The sequence below is a fragment of the Salvelinus namaycush genome, chromosome 21 (genome assembly GCF_016432855.1).
Source record: "Salvelinus namaycush isolate Seneca chromosome 21, SaNama_1.0, whole genome shotgun sequence".
Lineage (NCBI taxonomy): Eukaryota > Metazoa > Chordata > Actinopteri > Salmoniformes > Salmonidae > Salvelinus > Salvelinus namaycush.
In genome coordinates this window covers 8,531,324-8,558,716 of record NC_052327.1, presented here as the reverse complement: position 1 = coordinate 8,558,716, position 27,393 = coordinate 8,531,324, and the positions used below count along the sequence as shown (strand labels likewise).

General features: G+C 45.3%; 1 protein-coding gene across 1 annotated transcript in view; it reads left to right on the top strand.

Annotated features, from left to right (window-relative positions):
- Positions 1-1,212: 1,212 nt before the first annotated feature.
- Positions 1,213-27,393, top strand: part of LOC120066606 (protein unc-119 homolog A-like) — a 106,528-nt gene continuing 80,347 nt past the window's right edge. The window contains exon 1 of the mRNA XM_039018030.1: positions 1,213-1,513. Within this exon, the coding sequence (XP_038873958.1) occupies positions 1,213-1,513 (301 nt within the window). The remainder of the gene's footprint in view (positions 1,514-27,393) is intronic.

Genomic DNA, 27,393 nt, shown 5'->3' with positions numbered 1-27,393 from the left:
GCATAGGCAAGGAGAGAAGGCCACTTTATTAACACGCAACCTATGACCATATATGAAATAACCCCAAATGATGTATAGACTGCCGTCTAGTCCAGTGACACTACACGGTCTGGTCAGTACAGGGTAGGGTACTAATAGGCTGTGGTATCCAATGAAATACCAGTCTCGGAAAGTCAAACCCATTCTCCACAGAGTCGGCAGAAAGTGGATGCTTCTGCTTTTCAAGGGTACAGTATTTTCAACCTAACTTCCATTTCCCCTGTAAAATGGAAGTGGGGACTCCGTTTAGGCATTTTTTTTACCCCTGCTACCTGCTACCGAGGCAAGCTGGAATATTGGTACATTGTGTGAGGTAACCAGTATGTCTAGAGAGACAAATGAAATACTACTAAGGCAATCAGTGTTGTGGTTCTGACCTATTAGTCAATTGCACTTCCTGACGCGCCTGCTGCAAATAATGGAACAATTTGGAGAAATTCAGGCTATAAAGGTTTATAGGCCGACCCCACATTATTAACATATCTGCTTGGTCCTCTGACAAACCAATAGGCCTAATTGACTTCTCTTGGTGAAAATCAGCAGGCAGTATCATTTCAGCTGACATGGCAAAACATTTTTGGAGTGACATCCAAACGGACCATACATAATTGAGAGATAGGGGCAGCGCCCAATAGGGATCAAGTAAAATATTATATCAGATGTCTAAATCCTTGCATTGTTTATAAATGCGACATCCCCGAGCTGACAAGGTACAAATCTATCGTTCTGCCCCTGAACAAGGCAGTTAACCCACTGTTCCTAGGCCGTCATTGAAAATAAGAATTTGTTCTTAACTGACTTGCCTAGTTAAATAATTTAAAGGTAGAAATGTTAGTGGACAAGCTGCTGTTTGGGCATTTGGATCTCAACCAGTGCCACTTCCCTTTTTTCAATTACGACGAAAAGGCACAACGCTCACTTTGCCTTGACTGTTTCAGTCATAGGATACAGTGCGCTGTTGGTGGATTTGTTCGATGTTAGGAGGAGAGAGAGCGACTCTATAGCAGTATCATCTCCTGCAGACGGCAGACTTCAAGTCAGAAAGAAGAAGGGCTTTGAATTAAGCACCAAGCAGCTACAGACAGCAGCTGTGCAGCCTTTGGAGAGGGAGGGAGGACGACTGTTTTGTATCTTGCAGGCACGGGCTCGGAGAAGGGGGAGGAGGGACAGAGAATGAGCTATTCTTGCACCAGCAGACGCAACAGCCGGGACCCGTCAAGCGCTAAGAAGTCCACTGGTAATAATCCTGGCAGTTGCCGTGGCGGAGGAGATACCGGAGGAAGCAGCAGTAACAACATCAACGGCCAGGCGAGCCCGAACCCAAACGCGAACCAAAACCCAACAGCAGTAATGAAAGTCAAAAAAGGCTGCAACTCAATGGATGTGGGGGTCCCGGCGACCACGGAAGAGGAACTGCTCGGGAACACTGCGATCACTCCAGAGGACGTATTGGGCTTGCAGAAGATCACCGAGAGTAAGTTCGATAGTCCAAATACCACACCAGGCTTACCGATTGACTGGCTGCTTTGGGTAGCCTAATAATAAGACATGCATAACACCCCATTCATTCAGGGAATGAAGTGTGAAGGCGCCTAAGCAAAGTGTTGCAGAGAGGGTGTTTTTTTATATTAAACAGCTTCCTTTCCTTCCACGCTGTTCATGCATTCATTGCAACAATGTAACCACGTTCTATCTTCTCTGGTTAATCAATACATTGTCAACAGCTGCATTTTACGGGAAACTGCCCAGCTAGCACAGTGGATCTGGGCCGATTCCAGCTGAGAGTTGGGGCACTCGGCTGAGAGTCAGACTCTGCCGACGTCATGTGGCCCGAGTCTGGGCCGCCTTCGGCAGTATTACTTATGGCTAGGATGCATGGATTGAGCTCGGGCCGATTCCGGTGTGAGTTATCTGGCCCAAATGTATTACTTGGGGCTCGGGCCGATTGGGTCTACTCTGGGAGATGATTACACGGGCTGCTTTATACAATGAACATTTCATTATTTATTTGGCCATATTTTCTCATTGTTTCTGTGATCCAAAAATACATGTAATATTTAAATGAAATTCTTTAAGAGTCCTGTGTAGTGTTTTACCTTATGAAACTTTGTGCAAGGCAATTGATAAGTATTACAACCTGTGTGGATGGAGCCTCCTGAGTGGCGCAGCGGTCTAAGACACTGCATCGGCAGTGCAAACTGTTACAGATGCTGGTTCGAGACCCGTGCCGGCCGCGACCGGGAGAGGCCAATGAGGCCACCCACAATTGGCCCAGCGTCGTCTGAGTTAGTGGAGGGTTTGGCTGGCCGGAATGTCCTTGTCCCGTCACACTGTAGTGACCCCTGTGGAAAAGGTCAAGGTTTCTGAATACTTTTCGAATGCACGGTAGAGAGAGAGAGAGAATGGTTTAGCAGCTATATCTATCCATCTCTGATGCCCAAACCTCACTAACCTCCATGTACAGGAAGTTAGATAACAGGTGGCTAGTAGGGCCCTTGACTACTTTAAGTAATACCTTCTTACACAACAGGTGATGTCCCAAATGGCACCCTATTCCTTATATATGTAGGGAATAGGGTGCCATTTGATGCCCATCCAAACACCCTCCCTCCCCTCACACGTAGCCTACAAAATGCTGGTTGTTGTTCTACTTAATCAAATCAAATCAAATGTATTTATAAAGCCCTTCTTACATCAGCTGATGTCTCAAAGTGCTGTACAGAAACCCAGCCTAAAACCCCAAACAGCAAGCAATGCAGGTGTAGAAGCACGGTGGCTAGGAACAACTCCCTAGAAAGGCCAGAACCTAGGAAGATAACTAGAGAGGAACCAGGCTATGAGGGGTGGCCAGTCCTCTTCTGGCTGTGCCGGGTGGAGATTATAACAGAACATGGCCAAGATGTTCAAATGTTCATAGATGACCAGCAGGGTCAAATAATAATAATCACAGTGGATGTCGAAGGTGCAACAGGTCAGCACCTCAGGAGTAAATGTCAGTTGGCTTTTCATAGCCGATCATTCAGAGTATCTCTACCACTCCTGCTGTCTTTAGAGAGTTGAAAACAGCAGGTCTGGGACAAGGTAGCACGTCCGGTGAACAGGTCAGGGTTCCATAGCCGCAGGCAGAACAGTTGAAACTGGAGCAGCTTCTGTTCCTCTGGATAGCATGCTGACCTCCAGCCATACACTTATAAATTAGGATTCTTCCTCTGCACTACAGGGACGAGAGTTCTTCGTGGAACCTTTTTTATCCAGAACTTCTTCAGAACATTTGAAAAAACCTTCTCTATGAAAGAAATGGTTATTTGTTAGGTGAAAAGGTTCTACCTGGAAGGGTCCTTCTACATGGACAAGTCAGAGAACCCTTTCTTATACAGTGCTACTGCCATAGAAACAGAACAAGAGTAGTGTTGAACAATGTCCAGCTGGGAATACCCTAATGAGCCCAACTCCCAGGCCGGGACAAGCTCCAACTCGGAGTGTCGGGACGAGAGGGGAGTCATGCTTGGATGGCTGCAGCATCTTGGAAAATCTCTCCATGGTTACAACAGCCTATCTCTCTGTGGCCTAACAGGAACACACACACACACAGACAGCCCTCTCTGTGTCAGGAGAGAGAGTGTCTCTCTGTCTGTCCATTCGTCCGCCTGGCTGTCTGTCTGCCTGCCTTGTTGGCTTGCTAGCTGGCTTATTCGCTCTCTGCCTGTCTGCTGGCCTTGTTTCCTCTGTCCCCTGAAGAACAAAGGGATCTCACTCTTTCAGAGGCTGACACCATTTCTTCCAGTCAGAGAGAAAGAGGGAGACAGACCGAGAGAGAGAGGAGAAGGACGCCTTATAGTCAGTGTTTGTGTGGGAGTTTATTGAGTTCTGACAGAGCACACAATGGACAAGACAGGAGTCTGACAGTCAGTGACTTTCATTTAGTTCTGTGACGACTCTCTGTCTGCCGAATTCTTTCTCTTTGCTCTTGTTTTCCTTAATTGGATGTCGGTGGGCGGAGCCGGGAGGGTCGCCAGCGAAATGGTACACACCCGGGATAAATACACCTTTTCCCCATTCATTGAGGAGACTCTCTCCATCTCTCCAACACTGTTGGATTTTGGTTGTGGCATTTTTGTTGCCTTTTTGGTTGTTTGCTTTGGCACCTTTCAACACCTCTCATTATCACATCTATGTACGCAACCACTCACTTGCACTACTGATTACTGGCTACACACCCCATTGTTAATTGTATTTAGGTTACTTCAGTTAATAAATATATTTTGTTATTCCTTATCTCCACGTTGTCTCCCTTTTTGTTGCGGACTTCGAGTCGGTTCGTGACAGTTCACTGTTCTTGTCCTTTAAAGACATGCTCCGGGACTTTAGCAAATTGGGCTAAACTACGTTAGTATTTGTTAAACATCCCGCTTTAGGCTGGATGTGTCAATGTGTAGTTCATACACGTGTAATCTATGAGCAGAATTATTGTTTGACCTTAATAAGCCATGAAATCCCTAGTTTGAAAGCGACAGTTTTTTGGTAACTGTGTGGCGCCATTTTCCTATTCAGGGAATCTACATACATTTTGGTGACGTACTGCAAGCTTGGCCCATGCGGGCCAGCCCGCTAGCGATTTGAGTTCCAGCCCCTTGCTATTGTTTTCAACATGTCAGCCAAATAAGGTTACAAAGCTATTCATAGTGTTTTTATGAACGGTGATTTACGAACTGATGTATTTTATAACATCACTGTTTGCTAGGTAGCTATAGCCAGAGCCATATATATACACTGCTCAAAAAAATAAAGGGAACACTTAAACAACACTATGTAACTCCAAGTCAATCACACTTCTGTGAAATCAAACTGTCCACTTAGGAAGCAACACTGATTGACTATAAATTTCACATGCTGTTGTGCAAATGGAATAGACAACAGGTGGAAATTATAGGCAATTAGCAAGACACCCCCAATAAAGGAGTGGTTCTGCAGGTGGTGACCACAGACCACTTCTCAGTTCCTATGCTTCCTGGCTGGTGTTTTGGTCACTTTTGAATGCTGGCGGTGCTTTCACTCTAGTGGTAGCATGAGACGGAGTCTACAACCCACACAAGTGGCTCAGGTAGTGCAGCTCATCCAGGATGGCACATCAATGCGAGCTGTGGCAAGAAGGTTTGCTGTGTCTGTCAGCGTAGTGTCCAGAGCATGGAGGCGCTACCAGGAGACAGGCCAGTACATCAGGAGACGTGGAGGAGGCCGTAGGAGGGCAACAACCCAGCAGCAGGACTTTGTGCAAGAAGGAGCAGGAGGAGCACTGCCAGAGCCCTGCAAAATGACCTCCAGCAGGCCACAAATGTGCATGTGTCAACTCAAACGGTTAGAAACAGACTCCATGAGGGTGGTATGAGGGTGGTATGAGGGCCCGACGTCCACAGGTGGGGGTTGTGCTTACAGCCCAACACCGTGCAGGATGTTTGGCATTTGCCAGAGAACACCAAGATTGGCAAATTCGCCACTGGCGCCCTGTGCTCTTCACAGATGAAAGCAGGTTCACACTGAGCACATGTGACAGACGTGACAGTCTGGAGACGCCGTGGAGAACGTTCTGCTGCCTGCAACATCCTCCAGCATGACCGGTTTGGCGGTGGGTCAGTCATGGTGTGGGGTGGCATTTCTTTGGGGGGCCGCACAGCCCTCCATGGGCTCGCCAGAGGTAGCCTGACTGCCATTAGGTACCGAGATGAGATCCTCAGACCCCTTGTGAGACCATATGCTGGTGCGGTTGGCCCTGGGTTCCTCCTAATGCAAGACAATGCTAGACCTCATGTGGCTGGAGTGTGTCAGCAGTTCCTGCAAGAGGAAGGCATTGATGCTATGGACTGGCCCGTCCGTTCCCCAGACCTGAATCCAATTGAGCACATCTGGGACATCATGTCTCGCTCCATCCACCAATGCCACGTTGCACCACAGACTGTCCAGGAGTTGGCGGATGCTTTAGTCCAGGTCTGGGAGGAGATCCCTCAGGAGACCATCCGCCACCTCATCAGGAGCATGCCCAGGCGTTGTAGGGAGGTCATACAGGCACGTGGAGGCCACACACACTACTGAGCCTCATTTTGACTTGTTTTAAGGACATTACATCAAAGTTGGATCAGCCTGTAGTGTGGTTTTCCACTTTAATTTTGAGTGTGACTCCAAATCCAGACTTCCATGGGTTGATACATTTGATTTCCATTGATAATTTTTGTGTGATTTTGTTGTCAGCACATTCAACTATGTAAAGAAAAAAGTATTTAATAAGAATAGTTAATTCATTCAGATCTAGGATGTGTTATTTTAGTGTTTATTTTTTTGAGCAGTGTATATATATATATATATATATATATATATATATATATATATATATATATATATAGAAAGAGAGAGCTATATATAGAGCTATATTTAGAAACACGAAATACATGGCTCTCTGTCCATAGCTAGCTAACTTATCATAATGAGGCTCTGGATTATTTGAAAAATAAATAGAAAGGAAAATATCCACATTGTAGCTATGTAGCTAATATAAATATTCTACGTTTTCTAGCACAATAGTCCCTCCTGTTACACCTGTATAACATTTATGACCCTTTCGAAAGGGTCTCTATGAATCATAACGAGTCTTATAATGCTACTCCTGAAACATGTAACTAACATAAGTGGACTATGTCTTATGAAGTAGGCCACATTCAACCATCATACAGAACTATATGCTTGACAGTATATTGTCACGTGAGAAACCACAAAGTTGCTTTATCGAATCCCCGAGCCGACAAGGTGAAGAGCTGTCATTCTGCCCAAGAGCAAGGCAATTAAACCCCACAACAACGGCTCCCGGGAGCCGATGATGTTGATTAAGGCAGCCCCCTGCACCTCTCTGATTAAGAGGGGATGGGTTAAATGCGGAGACACATTTCGATTGAATGCATTCAGTTGTGCAACTGGCTAGGTACAGTGCATTCGGAAAGTATTCAGACCCCTTCACTATTTCCACATTTTGGGACGTTACAGCCTGATTTAAAAAAATCCTCATCAATCTACACACAATACACCACAATGTCAAAGAGAAAACAGGTTTTTAGAGAAAAAATGAAATTTATTACAAATAAAAAAACACATCTTATTCACATAACTATTCAGACCCTTTGCTTTGAGACTCGAAATTGAGCTCAGGTGCATCCTGTTTCCATTGATCGTCCTTGAGATGTTTCTACAACTTGATTGGAGTCCACCTGTGGTAAATTCAATTGATTTGACATGATTTGGAAAGGCACACACCTGTCTATATAAAGTCCCACATATGACAGTGCATGTCAGAACGAAAACCAAGCCATGCGGTTGAAGGAATTGTTCGTAGAGCTCCGAGACAGGATTGTGTCGATGCACAGATCTGGGGAAGGGTTCCAAAAAATGTCTGTAACATTGAAGGTTCCTAAGAACACAGTGGCCTCCATCATTCTTAAATGGAACAAGTTTGGAACCACCCAGAATCTTCCAAGATCTGGCCGCCCGGCCAAACTGAGCAATCAGGGGAGAAGGAACTTGGTTAGGGATGTGACCAAGAACCCGATGGTCACTCTGACAGAGCTCCAGAGTTCCTCTGTGGCGATCGGAGAACCTTCCAGAAGGACAACCATCTCTGCAGCACTCCACCAATCAGGCCTTTATGGTAGAGTGGCCAGATGAAAGCCTCTCCTCAGTAAAAGGCACATGACAGCCCGCTTGGAGTTAGCAAAAAGGCACCTAAAGGACTCTGACCATGAGAAACAAGATTCTTTGGTCTGATGAAACCAAGATTGAACTTTCTGGCCTGAATGCCAAGCGTCATGTCTGGAAGAAACCTTCCACCATCCCTACAGTGAAGCATGGTGGTGGCAGCATCATGCTGTGGGGATGTTTTTCAGCAGCAGGAACTGGGCTCCAGAGCGCTCAGGACCTCAGACTGGGGCGAAGGTTCTCCTTCCAACAGGACAACGACCGTAAGCACACCAACGACCCTAAGCACACAGCCAAGACAATGCAGGAGTAGTTTCGGGACAGGTCTCTGAATGTTCTTGAGTGGCCCAGCCAGAGCCCAGACTTGAACCTGATTAAACATCTCTGGAGAGACCTGAAAATAGCTGTGCAGTAACACTCCCCATCCAACCTGACAGAGTTTGAGAGGATCTGCAGAGAAAGGAGAAACTTAAATACAGGTGTGCCAAGCTTGTAGCGTCATACCCAAGAAGACTCGAGGCTGTAATCGTTTCCAAAGGTGCTTCAACAAAGTACCGAGTAAAGGGTATGAGTACTTATGTAAATGTAATAAAAAATAATAATAAATAAATAAATAAAAACATTTCTAAAAAACTATTTTTGCTTTGTCATTATGGGGTATTGTGTGTGTAGGTTGATGAGGGGAAAAAAACAATTTAATCAATTTTAGAATAAGGCTGTAACGTAACAAAATGTTGAAAAAGTGAAGGGGTCTGGATACTTTCCGAATGCACTGTATCCCCCCCCTTTCCTTTTCATATGTGTTGTGTGTTTTCTTAGCGAGGTAGTAGGCCACAATCATATAATATTGGCCTTTAAAAATGTGCATAATTTTCACATGGCACATTACAGAGTTATTAGAGCTTACTGCAGCCATAGCTTCATAGAAGTCTTGTTGTATTATGAAAACCCATGTTGACATTTATCTGTGTGAATTTGTTATTCATAAAGTTCAAAAGTCCACCGTTTTTTTTTTATTAAGTAAAAAAATAAATAACTGAATAGTATTTACATATTTTACATAATGTGCTTCTTGCTCGAAGATGGCAACTCCAATACAGAAGTTGGTTGAGACTCAGTGTCTCAACCAACTCTATTAGAGTTGCCATCCTCAAGCAAGATGGTAAGGGGATTGCCGAGGCCACAGGAAGGAAAGCCACAGGAAGGTCAGGGTGTGGTGGATGTGTGGCTGGTGGGTCATTCATGACTGCTAATGTCCATCTCCTGTGTATAGAGAGCGTATATAAATGTTTGCTCACAGTGACAATTATGAACATAATAATATATGCCATTTAGCTAGGGATGACCCCATTTAGTTGACTGGTCCATAGGCTGTTTGTCAACTGAGATGTCTTTACTCGAGCAGTCGCAATTATTTGTTTTTTTTCTTCGTTGTGCACAAGAAACTTGTCTGATTCGCGCCTGTCTCAATGGACTAATCCATTTTGGACTAATCACAGGGATGGCACAGTCCATCACTCTAAGACATGTGATACTGAAATTGTATATGGTTATATTATTTAAAAATAATGGTGAAACACGAAAAAAAATTGTATTTTATAACAAATGCGCTTTCTCCCACATCGGATATGGTTGCTGTCCGTGATTCTGAAAAAAAAAAAAAAAAAAAAAATCATCAGTGGCTGTAGAATTGGCTTCTGTCCCCATGTTGCATAGTAGCAAAATGAACCAGGATATTGGGACAATGCCACAGAGTTAGCAGCAGAGAAGAGGAAACAGTCCTTGCCTAAAGCCCTGTTAGGACACGATTAGTTTTACTGGGGGTGGTAATGTAATTTTGCGCACAAGCACAAAACACTGCATCTGTCATTTTAGTCCCGTCCGATTCTGCAATGTCAGTCATTTGTACAGGGCAGGAGAGTAACAATTCCAGCTCCAATAACTGCAAGGTCCTCTGATAATACTAGTCCCGTGCGAATTGACATCCCTGTGTTTTGAAAGAAATGTCTGAATTTGACAAGTGTGGCTCACGGTTTGAGCAAGAAAACAACAACTCACTCAATAAATTGAATGAAGTGCTGCACACATATATATATAGGTGGTACATGTATCAACTTTCACAGTGAATGCTTTTGTTCAAATGTTTTGTGTGCGTATTAATTCAATATTACCAAATGCATAAGTAGCACTGCGGTGGCATTCTTCCTGCTCCTTCTGACGGTGGATGGCACACTGGAATCTCACGTGAGCATAGCGCCACACTTCTTCTGCGCACCTGAACCACTCATCAACCGCAGGAGCTTCAGTCTGGCCCGGGGTCTTTGGAGACAGGGCTGGCTGAAAACCCAGAACACACTGGAAGGGAGTCAACCCAGTGGAGGAGTGTCACAGCGAATTCTGGCGTACTCTGCCCATGGACGGTATCGAGCCCACTCTCCCTGCCAGTCCTGAAAGTGACTCCTCAGGAACCTCCCCAGCTCCTGGTTCATCCTCTCCACCTGCCCGTTGGACTGACCATGACCAAGCTTCTCCATAAATCAAATCAAATGTATTTATATAGCCCTTCTTACATCAGCTGATATCTCAAAGTGCTGTACAGAAACCCAGCCTAAAACCCCAAACAGCAAGCAATGGAGGTGAAGAAGCACGGTGGCTAGGAAAAATTCCCCAAAAATGTCTAGGTCAAGGTTTGGCTTTTTCAAGAGAGGCTTTATTACTGCCACTTTTAGTGAGTTTGGTACACATCCGGTGGATAGAGAGCCGTTTATTATGTTCAACATAGGAGGGCCAAGCACAGGAAGCAGATCTTTCAGTAGTATAGTTGGAATAGGGTCCAGCATGCAGCTTGAAGGTTTAGAGGCCATGATTATTTTCATCATTGTGTCAAGAGATATAGTACTAAAACACTTGAGTGTCTCTCTTGATCCTAGGTCCTTGCAGAGTTGTGCAGACTCAGGACAACTGAGCTTTGGAGGAATACGCAGATTTAAAGAGGAGTCCGTAATTTGCTTTCTAATGATCATGGTCTTTTCCTCAAAGAAGTTCATGAATTTATTACTGCTGAAGTGAAAGCCATCCTCTCTTGGGGAATGCTGCTTTTTAGTTAGCTTTGCGACAGTCTAATTTTTTTTTTTCCGGATTGTTCTTATTTTCCTCAATTAAGTTGAAAAAAAATAGGATGACCGAGCAGCAGTGAGGGCTCTTCGATACTGCACGGTATTGTCTTTCCAAGCTCATCGGAAGACTTCCAGTTTGGTGTGGCGCCATTTCCTTTCCAGTTTTCTGGAAGCTTGCTTCAGAGCTCGGGTATTTTCTGTATACCAGGGAGCTCGTTTCTTATGACAAATGCTTTTAGTTTTTAGGGGTGCAACTGCATCTAGGGTATTGCGCAAGGTTAAATTGAGTTCCTCAGTTAGGTGGTTAACTGATTTTTGTCCTCTGGCGTCCTTGGGTAGGCAGAGGGAGTCTGGAAGGGCATCAAGGAATCTTTGCGTTGTCTGAGATTTTATAGCATGACTTTTGATGCTCCTTGGTTGGGGTCTGAGCAGATTATTTGTTGCGATTGCAAACGTAATAAAATAGTCCGATAGTCCAGGATTGTGAGGAAAAATATTAAGATCCACAACATTTATTTCATGGGACAAAACTAGGTCCAGAGTATGTCTGTGGCAGTGAGTAGGTCCGGAGACATGTTGGACAAAACCCGCTGAGTCGATGATGGCTCCGAAAGCCTTTTGGAGTGGGTCTGTGGACTTTTGATGTGAATATTATCTGCTATGACCACAAGGTCCGATAGGAATTCAGGGAACTCAGTGAGGAACGCTGTATATGGCCCAGGAGGCCTGTAAACAGTAGCTATAAAAAGTGATTGAGTAGGCTGCATAGATTTCATGACTAGAAGCTCAAAAGACGAAAACGTTTTTTTTTTTGTAAATTGAAATTTTCTATGGTAAATGTTAGCAACACCTCTGCCTTTGCGGGATGCACGGGGGATACTCGGGGGATAAAGGCTCTCCATACCCGTGATGTGAATTGGGGGCCACGGTCGTAGACAATGTCCTCCAGAAGGCCATAATGCTGGAAGACCTGTTGGAATAGTGCCTCGGTAACCTGGAGAGCAGTAGGGAGACCAGAAAGAGGGATTAAACAGGATTTTAAAAGTCTATCCACAACCACCAAAATGGTGGTGAAACAGTCAGAGAGGAGATCAGTAACAAAGTCAATGGATAGATGGGACCAGGGATGCTGAGGCACAGGAAGGAGTTTTCCTGCTGGAGAGTTCCGGGGGGATTTGGTTTGGACACATACGGAACAGGAGTTGACATAGCGAGTGACGTCCTGTGCCAAGGTGGGCTACCAGTACTTCTCAGAGATGGATTGGTAGTGCGAGAAATACCTGGATGTCTAGCGACGACAGCTGTGTGTGCCCAAGTCAGCAGCCGACCCCTTATCCTCGTGGGAACGTAGATGCGTTTGGGAGGACAGTTAGTGGGTGCGGGCTCCCTCTCCAAAGCCTGGCGAATGCCCACCTTGCTTGGCTCAGATTCAGCCTCCTCGCTGTTCAGGTTCCGATGGTCGGTGAGGACGACGAATGGTTCCTTCGCACCCTCCAGCCAGTGTCTCCACTCCTCTACTACTCACTACTCACCGCCAGGAGCTCTCAATCACCAATGTCGTAATTCCTCTCTGCAGGGGACAGTTTTTTAGAGTAATATGCACACGGATACAATTTCTGTGGATTACCCTGTCGTTGAGACAGAACTGCCCCCATGCCCACCTCTGATGCGTCCACCTCCACCACAAAGGATATCGTGGGATCTGGGTGTTTGAGCAATGGGGCGGAGGTGAAACGTCCCTTGAGGAGACGGAAGGCCTCGGCTGAGGAGAGAGGTGAGAGGGGCGGCTACGGAGCGGAAGTTCCTGATGAAACGGCGGTAGAAGTTGGCAAACCCAAAAGACTGTTCTAACCCCTTTATGGGTGGTTGGGACTGGCCATGACCTGACCACATCTAACTTCTTGTCGTCCATCCTCACTCCCTGCAGGCTGATTTGGTAGCCTAAGAAGGAAACAGCTTTCTGATGAAATTGGCACTTCTCAGCCTTGACGAACAGGTGGTTAGCAAGGAGGCGTTCCAGGACTGCTCGAACGTGAGAGATGTGATCCTCCAGGGTAGCCAAGTATACCAGGATGTCATCAAGATACACAACCACCTGGCATCCGAGCATGTCCCTGAACACCTCGTTAACGAATGCCTGGAACACTGACGGAGCATTGGCTAAGCCAAATGCCATCACCAAGTACATGTAGTGGCCAGACATTGTGCTAAACGCAATCTTCCATTCGTCCCCCTCCCGGATGCAGATGAAATTGTATGCACTCTGTGGGTCCAGTTTAGTAATGAACCGGGCACCACGGAGCTGTTCGATGGCTGCCGGGACCAATGGGAGAGGTAACGGTACTTTGTGGTGATTTCATTGAATCCTCTAATCAATGCAGGGACGTATCCCTCCATCCTTCTTGGCCACAAAGAAGAAACCGACACAGGAGAAGTGGACGTGTGGAGGAAACCTTGTTGGAGCGTCTCTTGGATGTAATCCTTCATGGCCTGGGTATCAGCCACCAATAGAGGGTAGATGCGGAGGGTATCTTGCGACCTGGTGCACTGGTGATGAAGGGGATGTTCTCCTGATGAATGGACTCCACAGTGAGGGTGATGTGTGTGATGGTTCCGGATCCTAGTGGCCGATTATCGAGACCTTGAACCGAGTAGAGTGGGTATGTGATGATGTTAAGAGAGGCAAGGGTCTAGTCCATAAAGTTCCCCGCGGCACTGTATTCCACCAACGCTGTAGTTGACTGTCCCTCATGTACTGTGTCTAGTGTGATGGACAAAGAAATAAAAAATAAAGAGTTTAGCAGAAAGTGATGAAGATGAAATACTCACTCCTGCACCAGGAGGTGGAAGATCACTTGACCATCCCTCTGCTCTTGTGGATCCCGGATTAGGAAGTGCCGGATACCGCTGGAGCTGGTGCCTTCCTTGACCACAGTACAGACAGAGCCCCAGCTGTCTCCATCTGCATCTTTCTGCTGCGGGGGGACATGTGACCCCTACCTCCATGGGTTCAGGCACTGATCCGGAGTTTTCACTGAGTGAGGGAGAGAAGCAATGAGTGTACCGACACTCCTGAAGTAGGTTATCCAGACGGATGGCCATCACAATGAGTGCGTCTAGGAAGATGTTGGCGTCGCGACAGGGCAGTTCTGTCTGGATCTTCTCACGCAGACCTCTTCTGAATAGCGTACGAAGCATTCGCTGGATGCTGCTACTGTCCGGAAGGTGAGCGTGCATTCGGCAGCCGTCTGGTCCACCTGCCATAATTGAAGGAGGCGCTCACCCCCTCTCTGCCCTCCGGGGGATGATCGTAGATGCATTTGAACAGAGCCATGAACCCCTCATATGAATCTAGCACCTCTTCTCCCAGATGGCCATAGCCCATTCCAATGCTCGCCCGGTCAGCAGAGAAATAACTGTGGCAACATTAGACCTCTCGGTGGTGCGGGCCCCATGTGGTGCGTAAAGTAGAGGGAGCACTGAAGCAGGAAGCCACGGCATTTAGATGGGGTGCCATCATATTTAGCGGGGAGGTACAAAGGGGCATCGCTGACCTGAGTGGGTTGCTGAATGGGCTGTTGTGCTGGCTCTCTGGGTCAACTGGTTGTAGAATATTCTCCGCTAGTTGACGGGTGTGTTCAAGATGTTGCACACTGCGAAGAACCTCTTCCATAGCCATCCCTAGTTGTGCCAACTGGTCGTAGTGTTGACATAGAAGGTATCCCTGCTCGTCGACCATCTGGGAGATATTCTGTTTTCCTGCTGCTTCCATTGTTTGAGTCAGTGTTCTGTAACGAAGAAGCTGAGAGTCGAGAAGCAGGTGAAAGGTTTAATAAAACAATAAACATGGAACGAGACAACATAACAGCATGCATAAACACAGGAATAATACTGACTGGGGAAAGAACCTAAGGGAGTGCCATTTATATAGGGGAGGTAATAAGTGAGGTAATGGAGTCCAGGTGTGCCTCATGATGACGTACAGGTACGCGTAATGATTGATGTTAGGTGTGCGTAATGATGGACCCCAGGACCGGTGGTTAGTATACTGGCGACGTCGAACACCGAAGGGGAGGAGCAGAGAATACGTGACACTAAGAAAATTGAGGAGAGAGCAAACCCCAAATGAATTAGGTCTGTAATCAACAGCCTAACTGTTAAATGTGCCTGGCTTTATAAATCATCCACATACAGTACCAGTCAAAAGTTTGGACACACCTACTCATTCAAGGGTTTTTCTTTATTTTACTATTTTCTACATTGTAGAATAATAGTGAAGGCATCGAAACTATGAAATAACACATATGGAATCATGTAGTAACAAAAAAAGTGTTACAAAATCGAAATATATTTTAGATTCTTCAAAGTAGCCACCCTTTGCCTTGATGACAGCTTTGCACACGCTTGGCATTCTCTCAACCAGCTTCACCTGGAATGCTTTTACAACAGTCTTGAATGACTTCCCACATACAGTTGAAGTCGGAAGATTACATACACCTTAGCCAAATACATTTAAACACAGTTTTTCACAATTCCTGACATTTAATCCTCGTAAAAATGCCCTGTCTTAGGTCAGGTAGGATCACCATTATATATTTAGAATGTGAAATGTCAGAATTATAGTAGAGAGAATTATTTATTTCAGCTTTTATTTCTTTCATCACATTCCCAGTGGGTCAGAAGTTTACATACACTCAATTAGTATTTGGCAGCATTGCCTTTAAATTGTTTAACTTGGGTCAAACGTTTCGTGTAGCCTTCCACAAGCTTCCCACAATAAGTTGGGTGAATTTTGGGCCATTCCTCCTGACAGAGCTGGTGTAACTGAGTCAGGTTTGTAGGCCTCTTTGCTCGCACATGCTTTTTCAGTTCTGCCCACACATTTTCTATGGGATTGAGGTCAGGGCTTTGTGAAGGCCACTCCAATACCTTGATTTTGTTGTCCTTAAGCCATTTTGCCACAACCTTGAAAGTATGCTTGGGGTCATTGTCCATTTGGAAGACGCATTTGCGACCAAGCTTTAACTTCCTGACTGGCGTCTTGCGATGTTGCGTCAATATATCCACATAATTGTCCTTGCTCATGATGCCATCTATTTTGTGAAGTGCACCAGTCCCTCCTGCAGCAAAGCACACACCCACAACATGATGCTGCCACCCCCGAGCTTCACGGTTGGGATGGTGTTCTTCGGCTTGCAAGCCTCCCCCTTTCTCCTCCAAACATAACTATGGCCAAACAGTTCTATTTTTGTTTCATCAGACCAGTGGACATTTCTCCAAAAAGTACAATCTTTGTTCCCATGTGCAGTTGCAAACCGTAGTCTGGCATTTTCTATGGCGGTTTTGGAGCAGTGGCTTCTTCCTTGCTGAGAGGCCTTTCAGGATTTGTCGATGTAGGACTCGCTTTACTGTGGCTATAGATACTTTTGTACCCGTTTCCTCCAGCATCTTCACAAGGTCCTTTGCAGTTGTTCTGGGATTGATTTGCACTTTTCGCAAGTACGTTCATCTCTAGGAGACAGAACTCGTCTCCTTTCTGAGTGGTATGACGGCTGCATGGTCCCATGGTGTTTATACTTGCGTACTATTGTTTGTACAGATGAACATGGTACCTTCGGGCATTTGGAAATTGCTACCAAGGATGAACCAGACTTGTGGAGATCTACAATTTATTTTTTGAGGTCTTGGCTGATTTCTTTAGATTTTCCCATGATGTCAAGCAAAGAGGCACTGAGTTTGAAGGTAGGCCTTGAAATACATCCACAGGTACACTTCCAATTGAATCAAATTATGTCAATTAGCCTTTCAGAAGCTTCTAAAGCCAAGACATTATTTTCTGGAATTTTCCAAGCTGTTTAAAGGCACAGTCAACTTAGTGTATGTAAACTTCTGACCCACTGGAATTGTGATACAGTGAATTATAAGTGAAATAATCTGTCTGTAAAGAATTGTTGGAAAAATTACTTCTGTCATGCACAAAGTAGATGTCCTAACCGACTTGCCAAAACTATAGTTTGTTAATTAACAAGAAAGTTGTGGAGTGGTTGAAAAACGAGTTTTAATGACTCCAACCTAAGTATATGTATATTTCCAACTTCAGCTGTATGCTGAGCACTTGTTGGCTGCTTTTCCTTCACTCTGCGGTCCAACTCATCCCAAACCATCTCAATTGGGTTGAGGTCGGATGAGGGTGGAGGCCTCGTTATCTGATGCAGAACTCCATCACTCTCCTTCTTGGTGAATAGCTCTCCTTCTTGGTCAATAGCCCTACACCTGGAGGTGTGTTGGGTCATTGTCCTGTTGAAAAACAGAATGCTGTGTTAAACATGTTGGTTAAGTGTGCCTTGAATTCTAAATACATCACAGACAGTATTACCAGCAAAGCACCCCCACACCATCCCACCTCCTCCTCTATGCTTCACGGTGGGAACCACACATGCGGAGAGCATCCACTCACCTGCTCTGTGTCTCACAAAACCACACTGGTTCGAACCAAAAATCTTAAATTTGGACTCATCAGACCAAAGGACAGATTTTGGTCTCATGTCCATTGCTCGTGTTTCTTGGACCAAGCAAGTCTCCTCTTTTTAGTGGTTTCTTTACAGCAATTCAACCATGAAGGCCTGATTCACTCAGTCTCCTCTGAACAGTTCATGTTGAAATGTGTCTGTTACATGAACTCTGTGAAGCATTTATTTGGGCTGCAATCTGAGGCTGGTAACTTTAAACATCTTATCTCCTGCAGCAGAGGTAACTATGAGTCTTACTTTCCTGTGGCTGTCCTCATGAGAGCCAGTTTCATAATAGCTCTTGATGGTTTTTGCCGACTGCACTTGAAGAAACTTTCAAAGTTCTTGAAATTTTCCGTATTGACTGACCATCATGTCTTAAAGTAATGATGGACTGTCGTTTCTCTTTGCTTATTTGAGCTGTTGTTGCCATAATATGGACTTGGTCTTTTCCTTCATAGGGCTATTTTCTGTGTACTACCCCTACCTTGTCACAAGTGATAATGAACTAGAATGTATTGGCCTGAACGTTACACTGTCTCCCCAAATGTCATTTACCCTTATTGGAATGTATAGGCCACCTTCCACCAAAAGTGTGTTTTTTGATCAGTTTAATAACATGCTTAGGGAATGTGATTTTGGGAAAGAGGTCATCTTAATGGGAGATTTTAATATGAATTATGAAGACAAGTCTTGAAGGAAAACACTCAAACGGATCACTAATACCTTTGACCTTACACAGCTAGTTAAAGGACCAACCTGTCACGTCCTGACCATAGTTCTTATGTGTGTTGCTTGTTTTAGAGTTGGTCAGGACGTGAGCTGGGTGGGCATTCTATGTTGTGTGTCTAGTTTGTCTGTTTCTGTGTTCAGCCTGATATGGTTCTCAATCAGAGGCAGCTGTCAATCGTTGTCCCTGATTGAGAATCATATATAGGTGGCTTGTTTTGTGTTGGGGATTGTGGGTGGTTGTCTTCTGTCTTTGTGTTCTGCACCAGATAGGACTGTCTCGGTTTTCACATTTGTTATTTTGTATAGTGTTCACGTTATTGTCTCTTTATTAAATCATGTTGAACACTAGCCGCGCTGCATTTTGGTCCTCTCCTTCACCCCAGGAAGAAAGCCGTTACACAACCAGGGTGACTTGTTGCTCTAAAACACAGATTGATTTGGTGTTCAGTAATAAACCAGAGAGAGTGAATAAATCATTCAATATGGTTACTGGGCCATCTGATCATAATCTGACACTTATAGCCAGAAAGCTGTCTAAGAGCAGGTTTAACCTCTCTATTGTTAGAAAGCCGGATCAACTAAGAATACCTAAGAGTGAATTAAACTATTTTGAAAACGCAATTAAGGGAATTAACTGGAATGATCTCTTGTCCTATACAGACATGGAAGCTGATAGTCAGGTTTTTCTATCCACAATCCAGACTACAATAAATGGTTTCCTAAAGAAAATTTAAACCTGGCCAAAAGAGCACTCTTCCTTGGCTAAATGGAGAAATCTGGAATTTGATGAAAGAACGAGATTATGCTCTAAAAATAGCCCTAAGATCCAAATTAGAGCATGACAGACTTAGGTTTACCATGTTGAGAAATAAGGTGATGAAAGAAATCAGACAGGCCAAGGCAAACTTTTTTCTTAGCATAATTGGTGAAGCAAAGGGAAATTCTAAATTGATCTGGGAGAATCAAAAAAGCTAACAGGGAAAGACCATAGTAACAGTGCAAAAAGACTAGAAATCATGGTGAATAACAATCTAACACAGGATGCAGTCGAAATAGCAATAGCCTTCAATTCCTACTTTATTGACCTTGTCAGGGTACTGACACAGAACCCCTCCACTGGTTTCTTGGGCTCAGTGCTAGTGAATGACGCTCAACCTGTCTTCATCATAAGGGAGGTTTCTGAGTCAAAGGTGAACAAGGTGATTAGCTCACTAAAGAACTCTAAAGCCAAAGATGTATTTGGGCTGGACTCTACTTGTCACGTTCTGACCTTTATTTCCTTTGTTTTGTCTTTATTTAGTATGGTCAGGGCGTGAGTTGGGGTGGGCAGTCTATGTGTGTTTTTCTATGTTGGGGTTTTGTGTTCGGCCTGGTATGATTCTCAATCAGAGGCAGCTGTCAATCGTTGTCCCTGATTGAGAATCATACTTAGGTAGCCTGGGTTTCACTTTTGGGTTGTGGGTGTTTGTTTCCTGTGTCTTTGTGTATGTCACCAGACAGGACTGTTTCGTTTCGGTTTATTCTCGTTTATCGTTATTTTGTTGTTTTGTTCGAGTATTTCGGTTTGCATTAAAAGGAATATGAATACTCACCACACTGCAGTTTGGTCCTCCTCTCTTTCTCCTAACGACGAGCGTTACACTACCTTTCTTAAAAACTACAAAGAGTCACTGATTGGCCCCATTACTAAGGTCACCAACACATCTTTTGGTCTGGGGGTGTTTCCAAGGGTATGGGAGTCGGCCATAATAACGGCCATCTTTAAATCGGGCGACCCTGCTGACGTGAGTAACTACAGGCCCATTAGTATACTACCTGTGGTGTCAAAGGTTGTTGAAAAGTGTTTAGCAGAACAACTGATTACCCACCTCAACAACAGCCCCTTCACATTACACTCCATGCAGTTTGGCTTCAGAGAGAAACACTCTACAGAAACGGCCAACTGCTTTCTTCTGGAAAATGTGAAATCCAAGATGGACAAAGTGGGCATTGTTGGGGCTGTGTTTCTGGACCTAAGAAAGGCTTTTGATACTGTTAACCATGAGATTCTCATCACAAAATTGTCCAAGTTCAACTTTTCCCCCGATGCCTTGAGATGGATGAAATCATACCTTGAAGGCAGAACTCAGTGTGTCAGAGTGAGCAATGAGCTGTCGCCCACTCTTAGCTATGATGTGGGCATGCCCCAAGGGTCAATACTGGGGCCCCTCCTGTTCAGCCTGTACATTAATGTTCTGCCTTCTGTCTGTACTGGGTCTGAAGTTCAAATGTATGCAGATGATACAGTGATATATGTGCATGCAAAGAGCAAACAACAAGCTGCACAAGAACTCACTACTGTAATGGTCCAGGTTACAAAGTGGCTCAGTGACTCGTGTTTGCATCTCAATGTGAAAAAAACTGTTTGCATGTTCTTCACAAAGAGGGCAACAGATGCTACTGAGTCAGATGTCTATGTGTCAGGGGAGAAGCTCCAGGTGGTATCTGATTTTAAGTATCTTGGCATCATACTTGATTCCAACCTCTCTTTTAAAAAGCATGTGAAAAAGGTCATTCAAATAACCAAATTCAACCTAGCTAATTTCCGATTTATACGAAATTGTTTGACTACAGAGGTAGCAAAACTGTACTTCAAATCTATGATACTCCCCCACTTAACATACTGCTTGACTAGTTGGGCCCAAGCTTGCTGTACAACATTAAAACCTATTCAGTCTGTCTACAAACAGGCTCTCAAAGTGCTTGATAGGAAGCCCAATAGCCATCATCACTGTTACATCCTCAGAAAGCATGAGCTCCTGAGTTGGGAAAATCTTGTGCAATACACCGACGCATGTCTTGTATTCAAGATCCTAAATGGCCTGGCTCCCCCTCCACTCAGTATTTTTGCTAAACAGAAATCCCAAACATATGGCAGCAGAACCACAAGGTCTGCCATGAGAGGTGACTGTATAGTTCCCTTAAGGAAAATCACCTTTAGTAAATCCGCTTTCTCTGTGAGAGCTTCCCATGTCTGGAATACACTGCCATCAGACACACATGACTGCACCACATATCACACTTTCACAAAATGCATGAAGACATGGCTAAAGGTCAATCAGATTTGTGAACATAATCCCTAGCTGTGTATTGCCGCTTTCCATGTTGTCTGTTGTCTGTAGCTTGTGAGGTGTGGAAGCACTTTGTTGCTTTTATGAATTTTGTCTTGCTGCTTTTTGTTCTATGTTGCTCTGTCTGTATGCTACATCTTGCTTGTCCTATGTTGCTCTGTCTGTATGCTACGTCTTGCTTGTCCTATGTTGCTCTGCGTGTGCTCACTGATCAATGATTGTCTATAGTGTAATTATTTTTAATAACCTGCCCAGGGACTGCAGTTGAAAATTAGCCGGCTGGCTAAAACCGTCACTTTTACTGAAACGTTGATTAATGTGCACTGTCCCTGTAAAAATAAAATAAACTCAAACTCAGACTGAAACATAACTGATTGGCTCAAATGCATTAAATTCCACAAATTAACTTTAAACAAGGCAATTGAAATGCATTCCAGGTGACTACCTCATGAAGCTGTTTGAGAGAATGCCAAGTGTGTGCAAAGCTGTCAGCAAGTCAAAGGGTGGGTACTTTGAAGAATCTCAAATATACACTGCTCAAAAAAATAAAGGGAACACTTAAACAACACAATGTAACTCCAAGTCAATCACACTTCTGTGAAATCAAACTGTCCATTTAGGAAGCAACACTGATTGACAATAAATTTCACATGCTGTTGTGCAAATGGAATAGACAAAAGGTGGAAATTATAGGCAATTAGCAAGACACCCCCAATAAAGGAGTGATTCTGCAGGTGGTGACCACAGACCACTTCTCAGTTCCTATGCTTCCTGGCTGATGTTTTGGTCACTTTTGAATGCTGGCGGTGCTCTCACTCTAGTGGTAGTATGAGACGGAGTCTACAACCCACACAAGTGGATCAGGTAGTGCAGCTCATCCAGGATGGCACATCAATGCGAGCTGTGGCAAGAAGGTTTGCTGTGTCTGTCAGCGTAGTGTCCAGAGCATGGAGGCGCTACCAGGAGACAGGCCAGTACATCAGGAGACGTGGAGGAGGCCGTAGGAGGGCAACAACCCAGCAGCAGGACCGCTACCTCCGCCTTTGTGCAAGGAGTAGCACTGCCAGAGCCCTGCAAAATGACCTCCAGCAGGCCACAAAAATAGGATGACCGAGCAACAGTGAGGGCTCTTCGATACTGCACGGTATTGTCTTTCCAAGCTCATCGGAAGACTTCCAGTTTGGTGTGGCGCCATTTCCTTTCCAGTTTTCTGGAAGCTTGCTTCAGAGCTCGGGTATTTTCTGTATACCAGGGAGCTCGTTTCTTATGACAAATGCTTTTAGTTTTTAGGGGTGCAACTGCATCTAGGGTATTGCGCAAGGTTAAATTGAGTTCCTCAGTTAGGTGGTTAACTGATTTTTGTCCTCTGGCGTCCTTGGGTAGGCAGAGGGAGTCTGGAAGGGCATCAAGGAATCTTTGCGTTGTCTGAGATTTTATAGCATGACTTTTGATGCTCCTTGGTTGGGGTCTGAGCAGATTATTTGTTGCGATTGCAAACGTAATAAAATAGTCCGATAGTCCAGGATTGTGAGGAAAAATATTAAGATCCACAACATTTATTTCATGGGACAAAACTAGGTCCAGAGTATGTCTGTGGCAGTGAGTAGGTCCGGAGACATGTTGGACAAAACCCGCTGAGTCGATGATGGCTCCGAAAGCCTTTTGGAGTGGGTCTGTGGACTTTTGATGTGAATATTATCTGCTATGACCACAAGGTCCGATAGGAATTCAGGGAACTCAGTGAGGAACGCTGTATATGGCCCAGGAGGCCTGTAAACAGTAGCTATAAAAAGTGATTGAGTAGGCTGCATAGATTTCATGACTAGAAGCTCAAAAGACGAAAACGTTTTTTTTTTTGTAAATTGAAATTTTCTATGGTAAATGTTAGCAACACCTCTGCCTTTGCGGGATGCACGGGGGATACTCGGGGGATAAAGGCTCTCCATACCCGTGATGTGAATTGGGGGCCACAGTCGTAGACAATGTCCTCCAGAAGGCCATAATGCTGGAAGACCTGTTGGAATAGTGCCTCGGTAACCTGGAGAGCAGTAGGGAGACCAGAAAGAGGGATTAAACAGGATTTTAAAAGTCTATCCACAACCACCAAAATGGTGGTGAAACAGTCAGAGAGGAGATCAGTAACAAAGTCAATGGATAGATGGGACCAGGGATGCTGAGGCACAGGAAGGAGTTTTCCTGCTGGAGAGTTCCGGGGGGATTTGGTTTGGACACATACGGAACAGGAGTTGACATAGCGAGTGACGTCCTGTGCCAAGGTGGGCTACCAGTACTTCTCAGAGATGGATTGGTAGTGCGAGAAATACCTGGATGTCTAGCGACGACAGCTGTGTGTGCCCAAGTCAGCAGCCGACCCCTTATCCTCGTGGGAACGTAGATGCGTTTGGGAGGACAGTTAGTGGGTGCGGGCTCCCTCTCCAAAGCCTGGCGAATGCCCACCTTGCTTGGCTCAGATTCAGCCTCCTCGCTGTTCAGGTTCCGATGGTCGGTGAGGACGACGAATGGTTCCTTCGCACCCTCCAGCCAGTGTCTCCACTCCTCTACTACTCACTACTCACCGCCAGGAGCTCTCGATCACCAATGTCGTAATTCCTCTCTGCAGGGGACAGTTTTTTAGAGTAATATGCACACGGATACAATTTCTGTGGATTACCCTGTCGTTGAGACAGAACTGCCCCCATGCCCACCTCTGATGCGTCCACCTCCACCACAAAGGATATCGTGGGATCTGGGTGTTTGAGCAATGGGGCGGAGGTGAAACGTCCCTTGAGGAGACGGAAGGCCTCGGCTGAGGAGAGAGGTGAGAGGGGCGGCTACGGAGCGGAAGTTCCTGATGAAACGGCGGTAGAAGTTGGCAAACCCAAAAGACTGTTCTAACCCCTTTATGGGTGGTTGGGACTGGCCATGACCTGACCACATCTAACTTCTTGTCGTCCATCCTCACTCCCTGCAGGCTGATTTGGTAGCCTAAGAAGGAAACAGCTTTCTGATGAAATTGGCACTTCTCAGCCTTGACGAACAGGTGGTTAGCAAGGAGGCGTTCCAGGACTGCTCGAACGTGAGAGATGTGATCCTCCAGGGTAGCCAAGTATACCAGGATGTCATCAAGATACACAACCACCTGGCATCCGAGCATGTCCCTGAACACCTCGTTAACGAATGCCTGGAACACTGACGGAGCATTGGCTAAGCCAAATGCCATCACCAAGTACATGTAGTGGCCAGACATTGTGCTAAATGCAATCTTCCATTCGTCCCCCTCCCGGATGCAGATGAAATTGTATGCACTCTGTGGGTCCAGTTTAGTAATGAACCGGGCACCACGGAGCTGTTCGATGGCTGCCGGGACCAATGGGAGAGGTAACGGTACTTTGTGGTGATTTCATTGAATCCTCTAATCAATGCAGGGACGTATCCCTCCATCCTTCTTGGCCACAAAGAAGAAACCGACACAGGAGAAGTGGACGTGTGGAGGAAACCTTGTTGGAGCGTCTCTTGGATGTAATCCTTCATGGCCTGGGTATCAGCCACCAATAGAGGGTAGATGCGGAGGGTATCTTGCGACCTGGTGCACTGGTGATGAAGGGGATGTTCTCCTGATGAATGGACTCCACAGTGAGGGTGATGTGTGTGATGGTTCCGGATCCTAGTGGCCGATTATCGAGACCTTGAACCGAGTAGAGTGGGTATGTGATGATGTTAAGAGAGGCAAGGGTCTAGTCCATAAAGTTCCCCGCGGCACTGTATTCCACCAACGCTGTAGTTGACTGTCCCTCATGTACTGTGTCTAGTGTGATGGACAAAGAAATAAAAAATAAAGAGTTTAGCAGAAAGTGATGAAGATGAAATACTCACTCCTGCACCAGGAGGTGGAAGATCACTTGACCATCCCTCTGCTCTTGTGGATCCCGGATTAGGAAGTGCCGGATACCGCTGGAGCTGGTGCCTTCCTTGACCACAGTACAGACAGAGCCCCAGCTGTCTCCATCTGCATCTCTCCGCTGCGGGAGGACATGTGACCCCTACCTCCATGGGTTCAGGCACTGATCCGGAGTTTTCACTGAGTGAGGGAGAGAAGCAATGAGTGTACCGACACTCCTGAAGTAGGTTATCCAGACGGATGGCCATCACAATGAGTGCGTCTAGGAAGATGTTGGCGTCGCGACAGGGCAGTTCTGTCTGGATCTTCTCACGCAGACCTCTTCTGAATAGCGTACGAAGCATTCGCTGGATGCTGCTACTGTCCGGAAGGTGAGCGTGCATTCGGCAGCCGTCTGGTCCACCTGCCATAATTGAAGGAGGCGCTCACCCCCTCTCTGCCCTCCGGGGGATGATCGTAGATGCATTTGAACAGAGCCATGAACCCCTCATATGAATCTAGCACCTCTTCTCCCAGATGGCCATAGCCCATTCCAATGCTCGCCCGGTCAGCAGAGAAATAACTGTGGCAACATTAGACCTCTCGGTGGTGCGGGCCCCATGTGGTGCGTAAAGTAGAGGGAGCACTGAAGCAGGAAGCCACGGCATTTAGATGGGGTGCCATCATATTTAGCGGGGAGGTACAAAGGGGCATCGCTGACCTGAGTGGGTTGCTGAATGGGCTGTTGTGCTGGCTCTCTGGGTCAACTGGTTGTAGAATATTCTCCGCTAGTTGACGACAACGCCTCCCGGGTGTGTTCAAGATGTTGCACACTGCGAAGAACCTCTTCCATAGCCATCCCTAGTTGTGCCAACTGGTCGTAGTGTTGACATAGAAGGTATCCCTGCTCGTCGACCATCTGGGAGATATTCTGTTTTCCTGCTGCTTCCATTGTTTGAGTCAGTGTTCTGTAACGAAGAAGCTGAGAGTCGAGAAGCAGGTGAAAGGTTTAATAAAACAATAAACATGGAACGAGACAACATAACAGCATGCATAAACACAGGAATAATACTGACTGGGGAAAGAACCTAAGGGAGTGCCATTTATATAGGGGAGGTAATAAGTGAGGTAATGGAGTCCAGGTGTGCCTCATGATGACGTACAGGTACGCGTAATGATTGATGTTAGGTGTGCGTAATGATGGACCCCAGGACCGGTGGTTAGTATACTGGCGACGTCGAACACCGAAGGGGAGGAGCAGAGAATACGTGACACTAAGAAAATTGAGGAGAGAGCAAACCCCAAATGAATTAGGTCTGTAATCAACAGCCTAACTGTTAAATGTGCCTGGCTTTATAAATCATCCACATACAGTACCAGTCAAAAGTTTGGACACACCTACTCATTCAAGGGTTTTTCTTTATTTTACTATTTTCTACATTGTAGAATAATAGTGAAGGCATCGAAACTATGAAATAACACATATGGAATCATGTAGTAACAAAAAAAGTGTTACAAAATCGAAATATATTTTAGATTCTTCAAAGTAGCCACCCTTTGCCTTGATGACAGCTTTGCACACGCTTGGCATTCTCTCAACCAGCTTCACCTGGAATGCTTTTACAACAGTCTTGAATGACTTCCCACATACAGTTGAAGTCGGAAGATTACATACACCTTAGCCAAATACATTTAAACACAGTTTTTCACAATTCCTGACATTTAATCCTCGTAAAAATGCCCTGTCTTAGGTCAGGTAGGATCACCATTATATATTTAGAATGTGAAATGTCAGAATTATAGTAGAGAGAATTATTTATTTCAGCTTTTATTTCTTTCATCACATTCCCAGTGGGTCAGAAGTTTACATACACTCAATTAGTATTTGGCAGCATTGCCTTTAAATTGTTTAACTTGGGTCAAACGTTTCGTGTAGCCTTCCACAAGCTTCCCACAATAAGTTGGGTGAATTTTGGGCCATTCCTCCTGACAGAGCTGGTGTAACTGAGTCAGGTTTGTAGGCCTCTTTGCTCGCACATGCTTTTTCAGTTCTGCCCACACATTTTCTATGGGATTGAGGTCAGGGCTTTGTGAAGGCCACTCCAATACCTTGATTTTGTTGTCCTTAAGCCATTTTGCCACAACTTTGAAAGTATGCTTGGGGTCATTGTCCATTTGGAAGACGAATTTGCGACCAAGCTTTAACTTCCTGACTGGCGTCTTGCGATGTTGCGTCAATATATCCACATAATTGTCCTTGCTCATGATGCCATCTA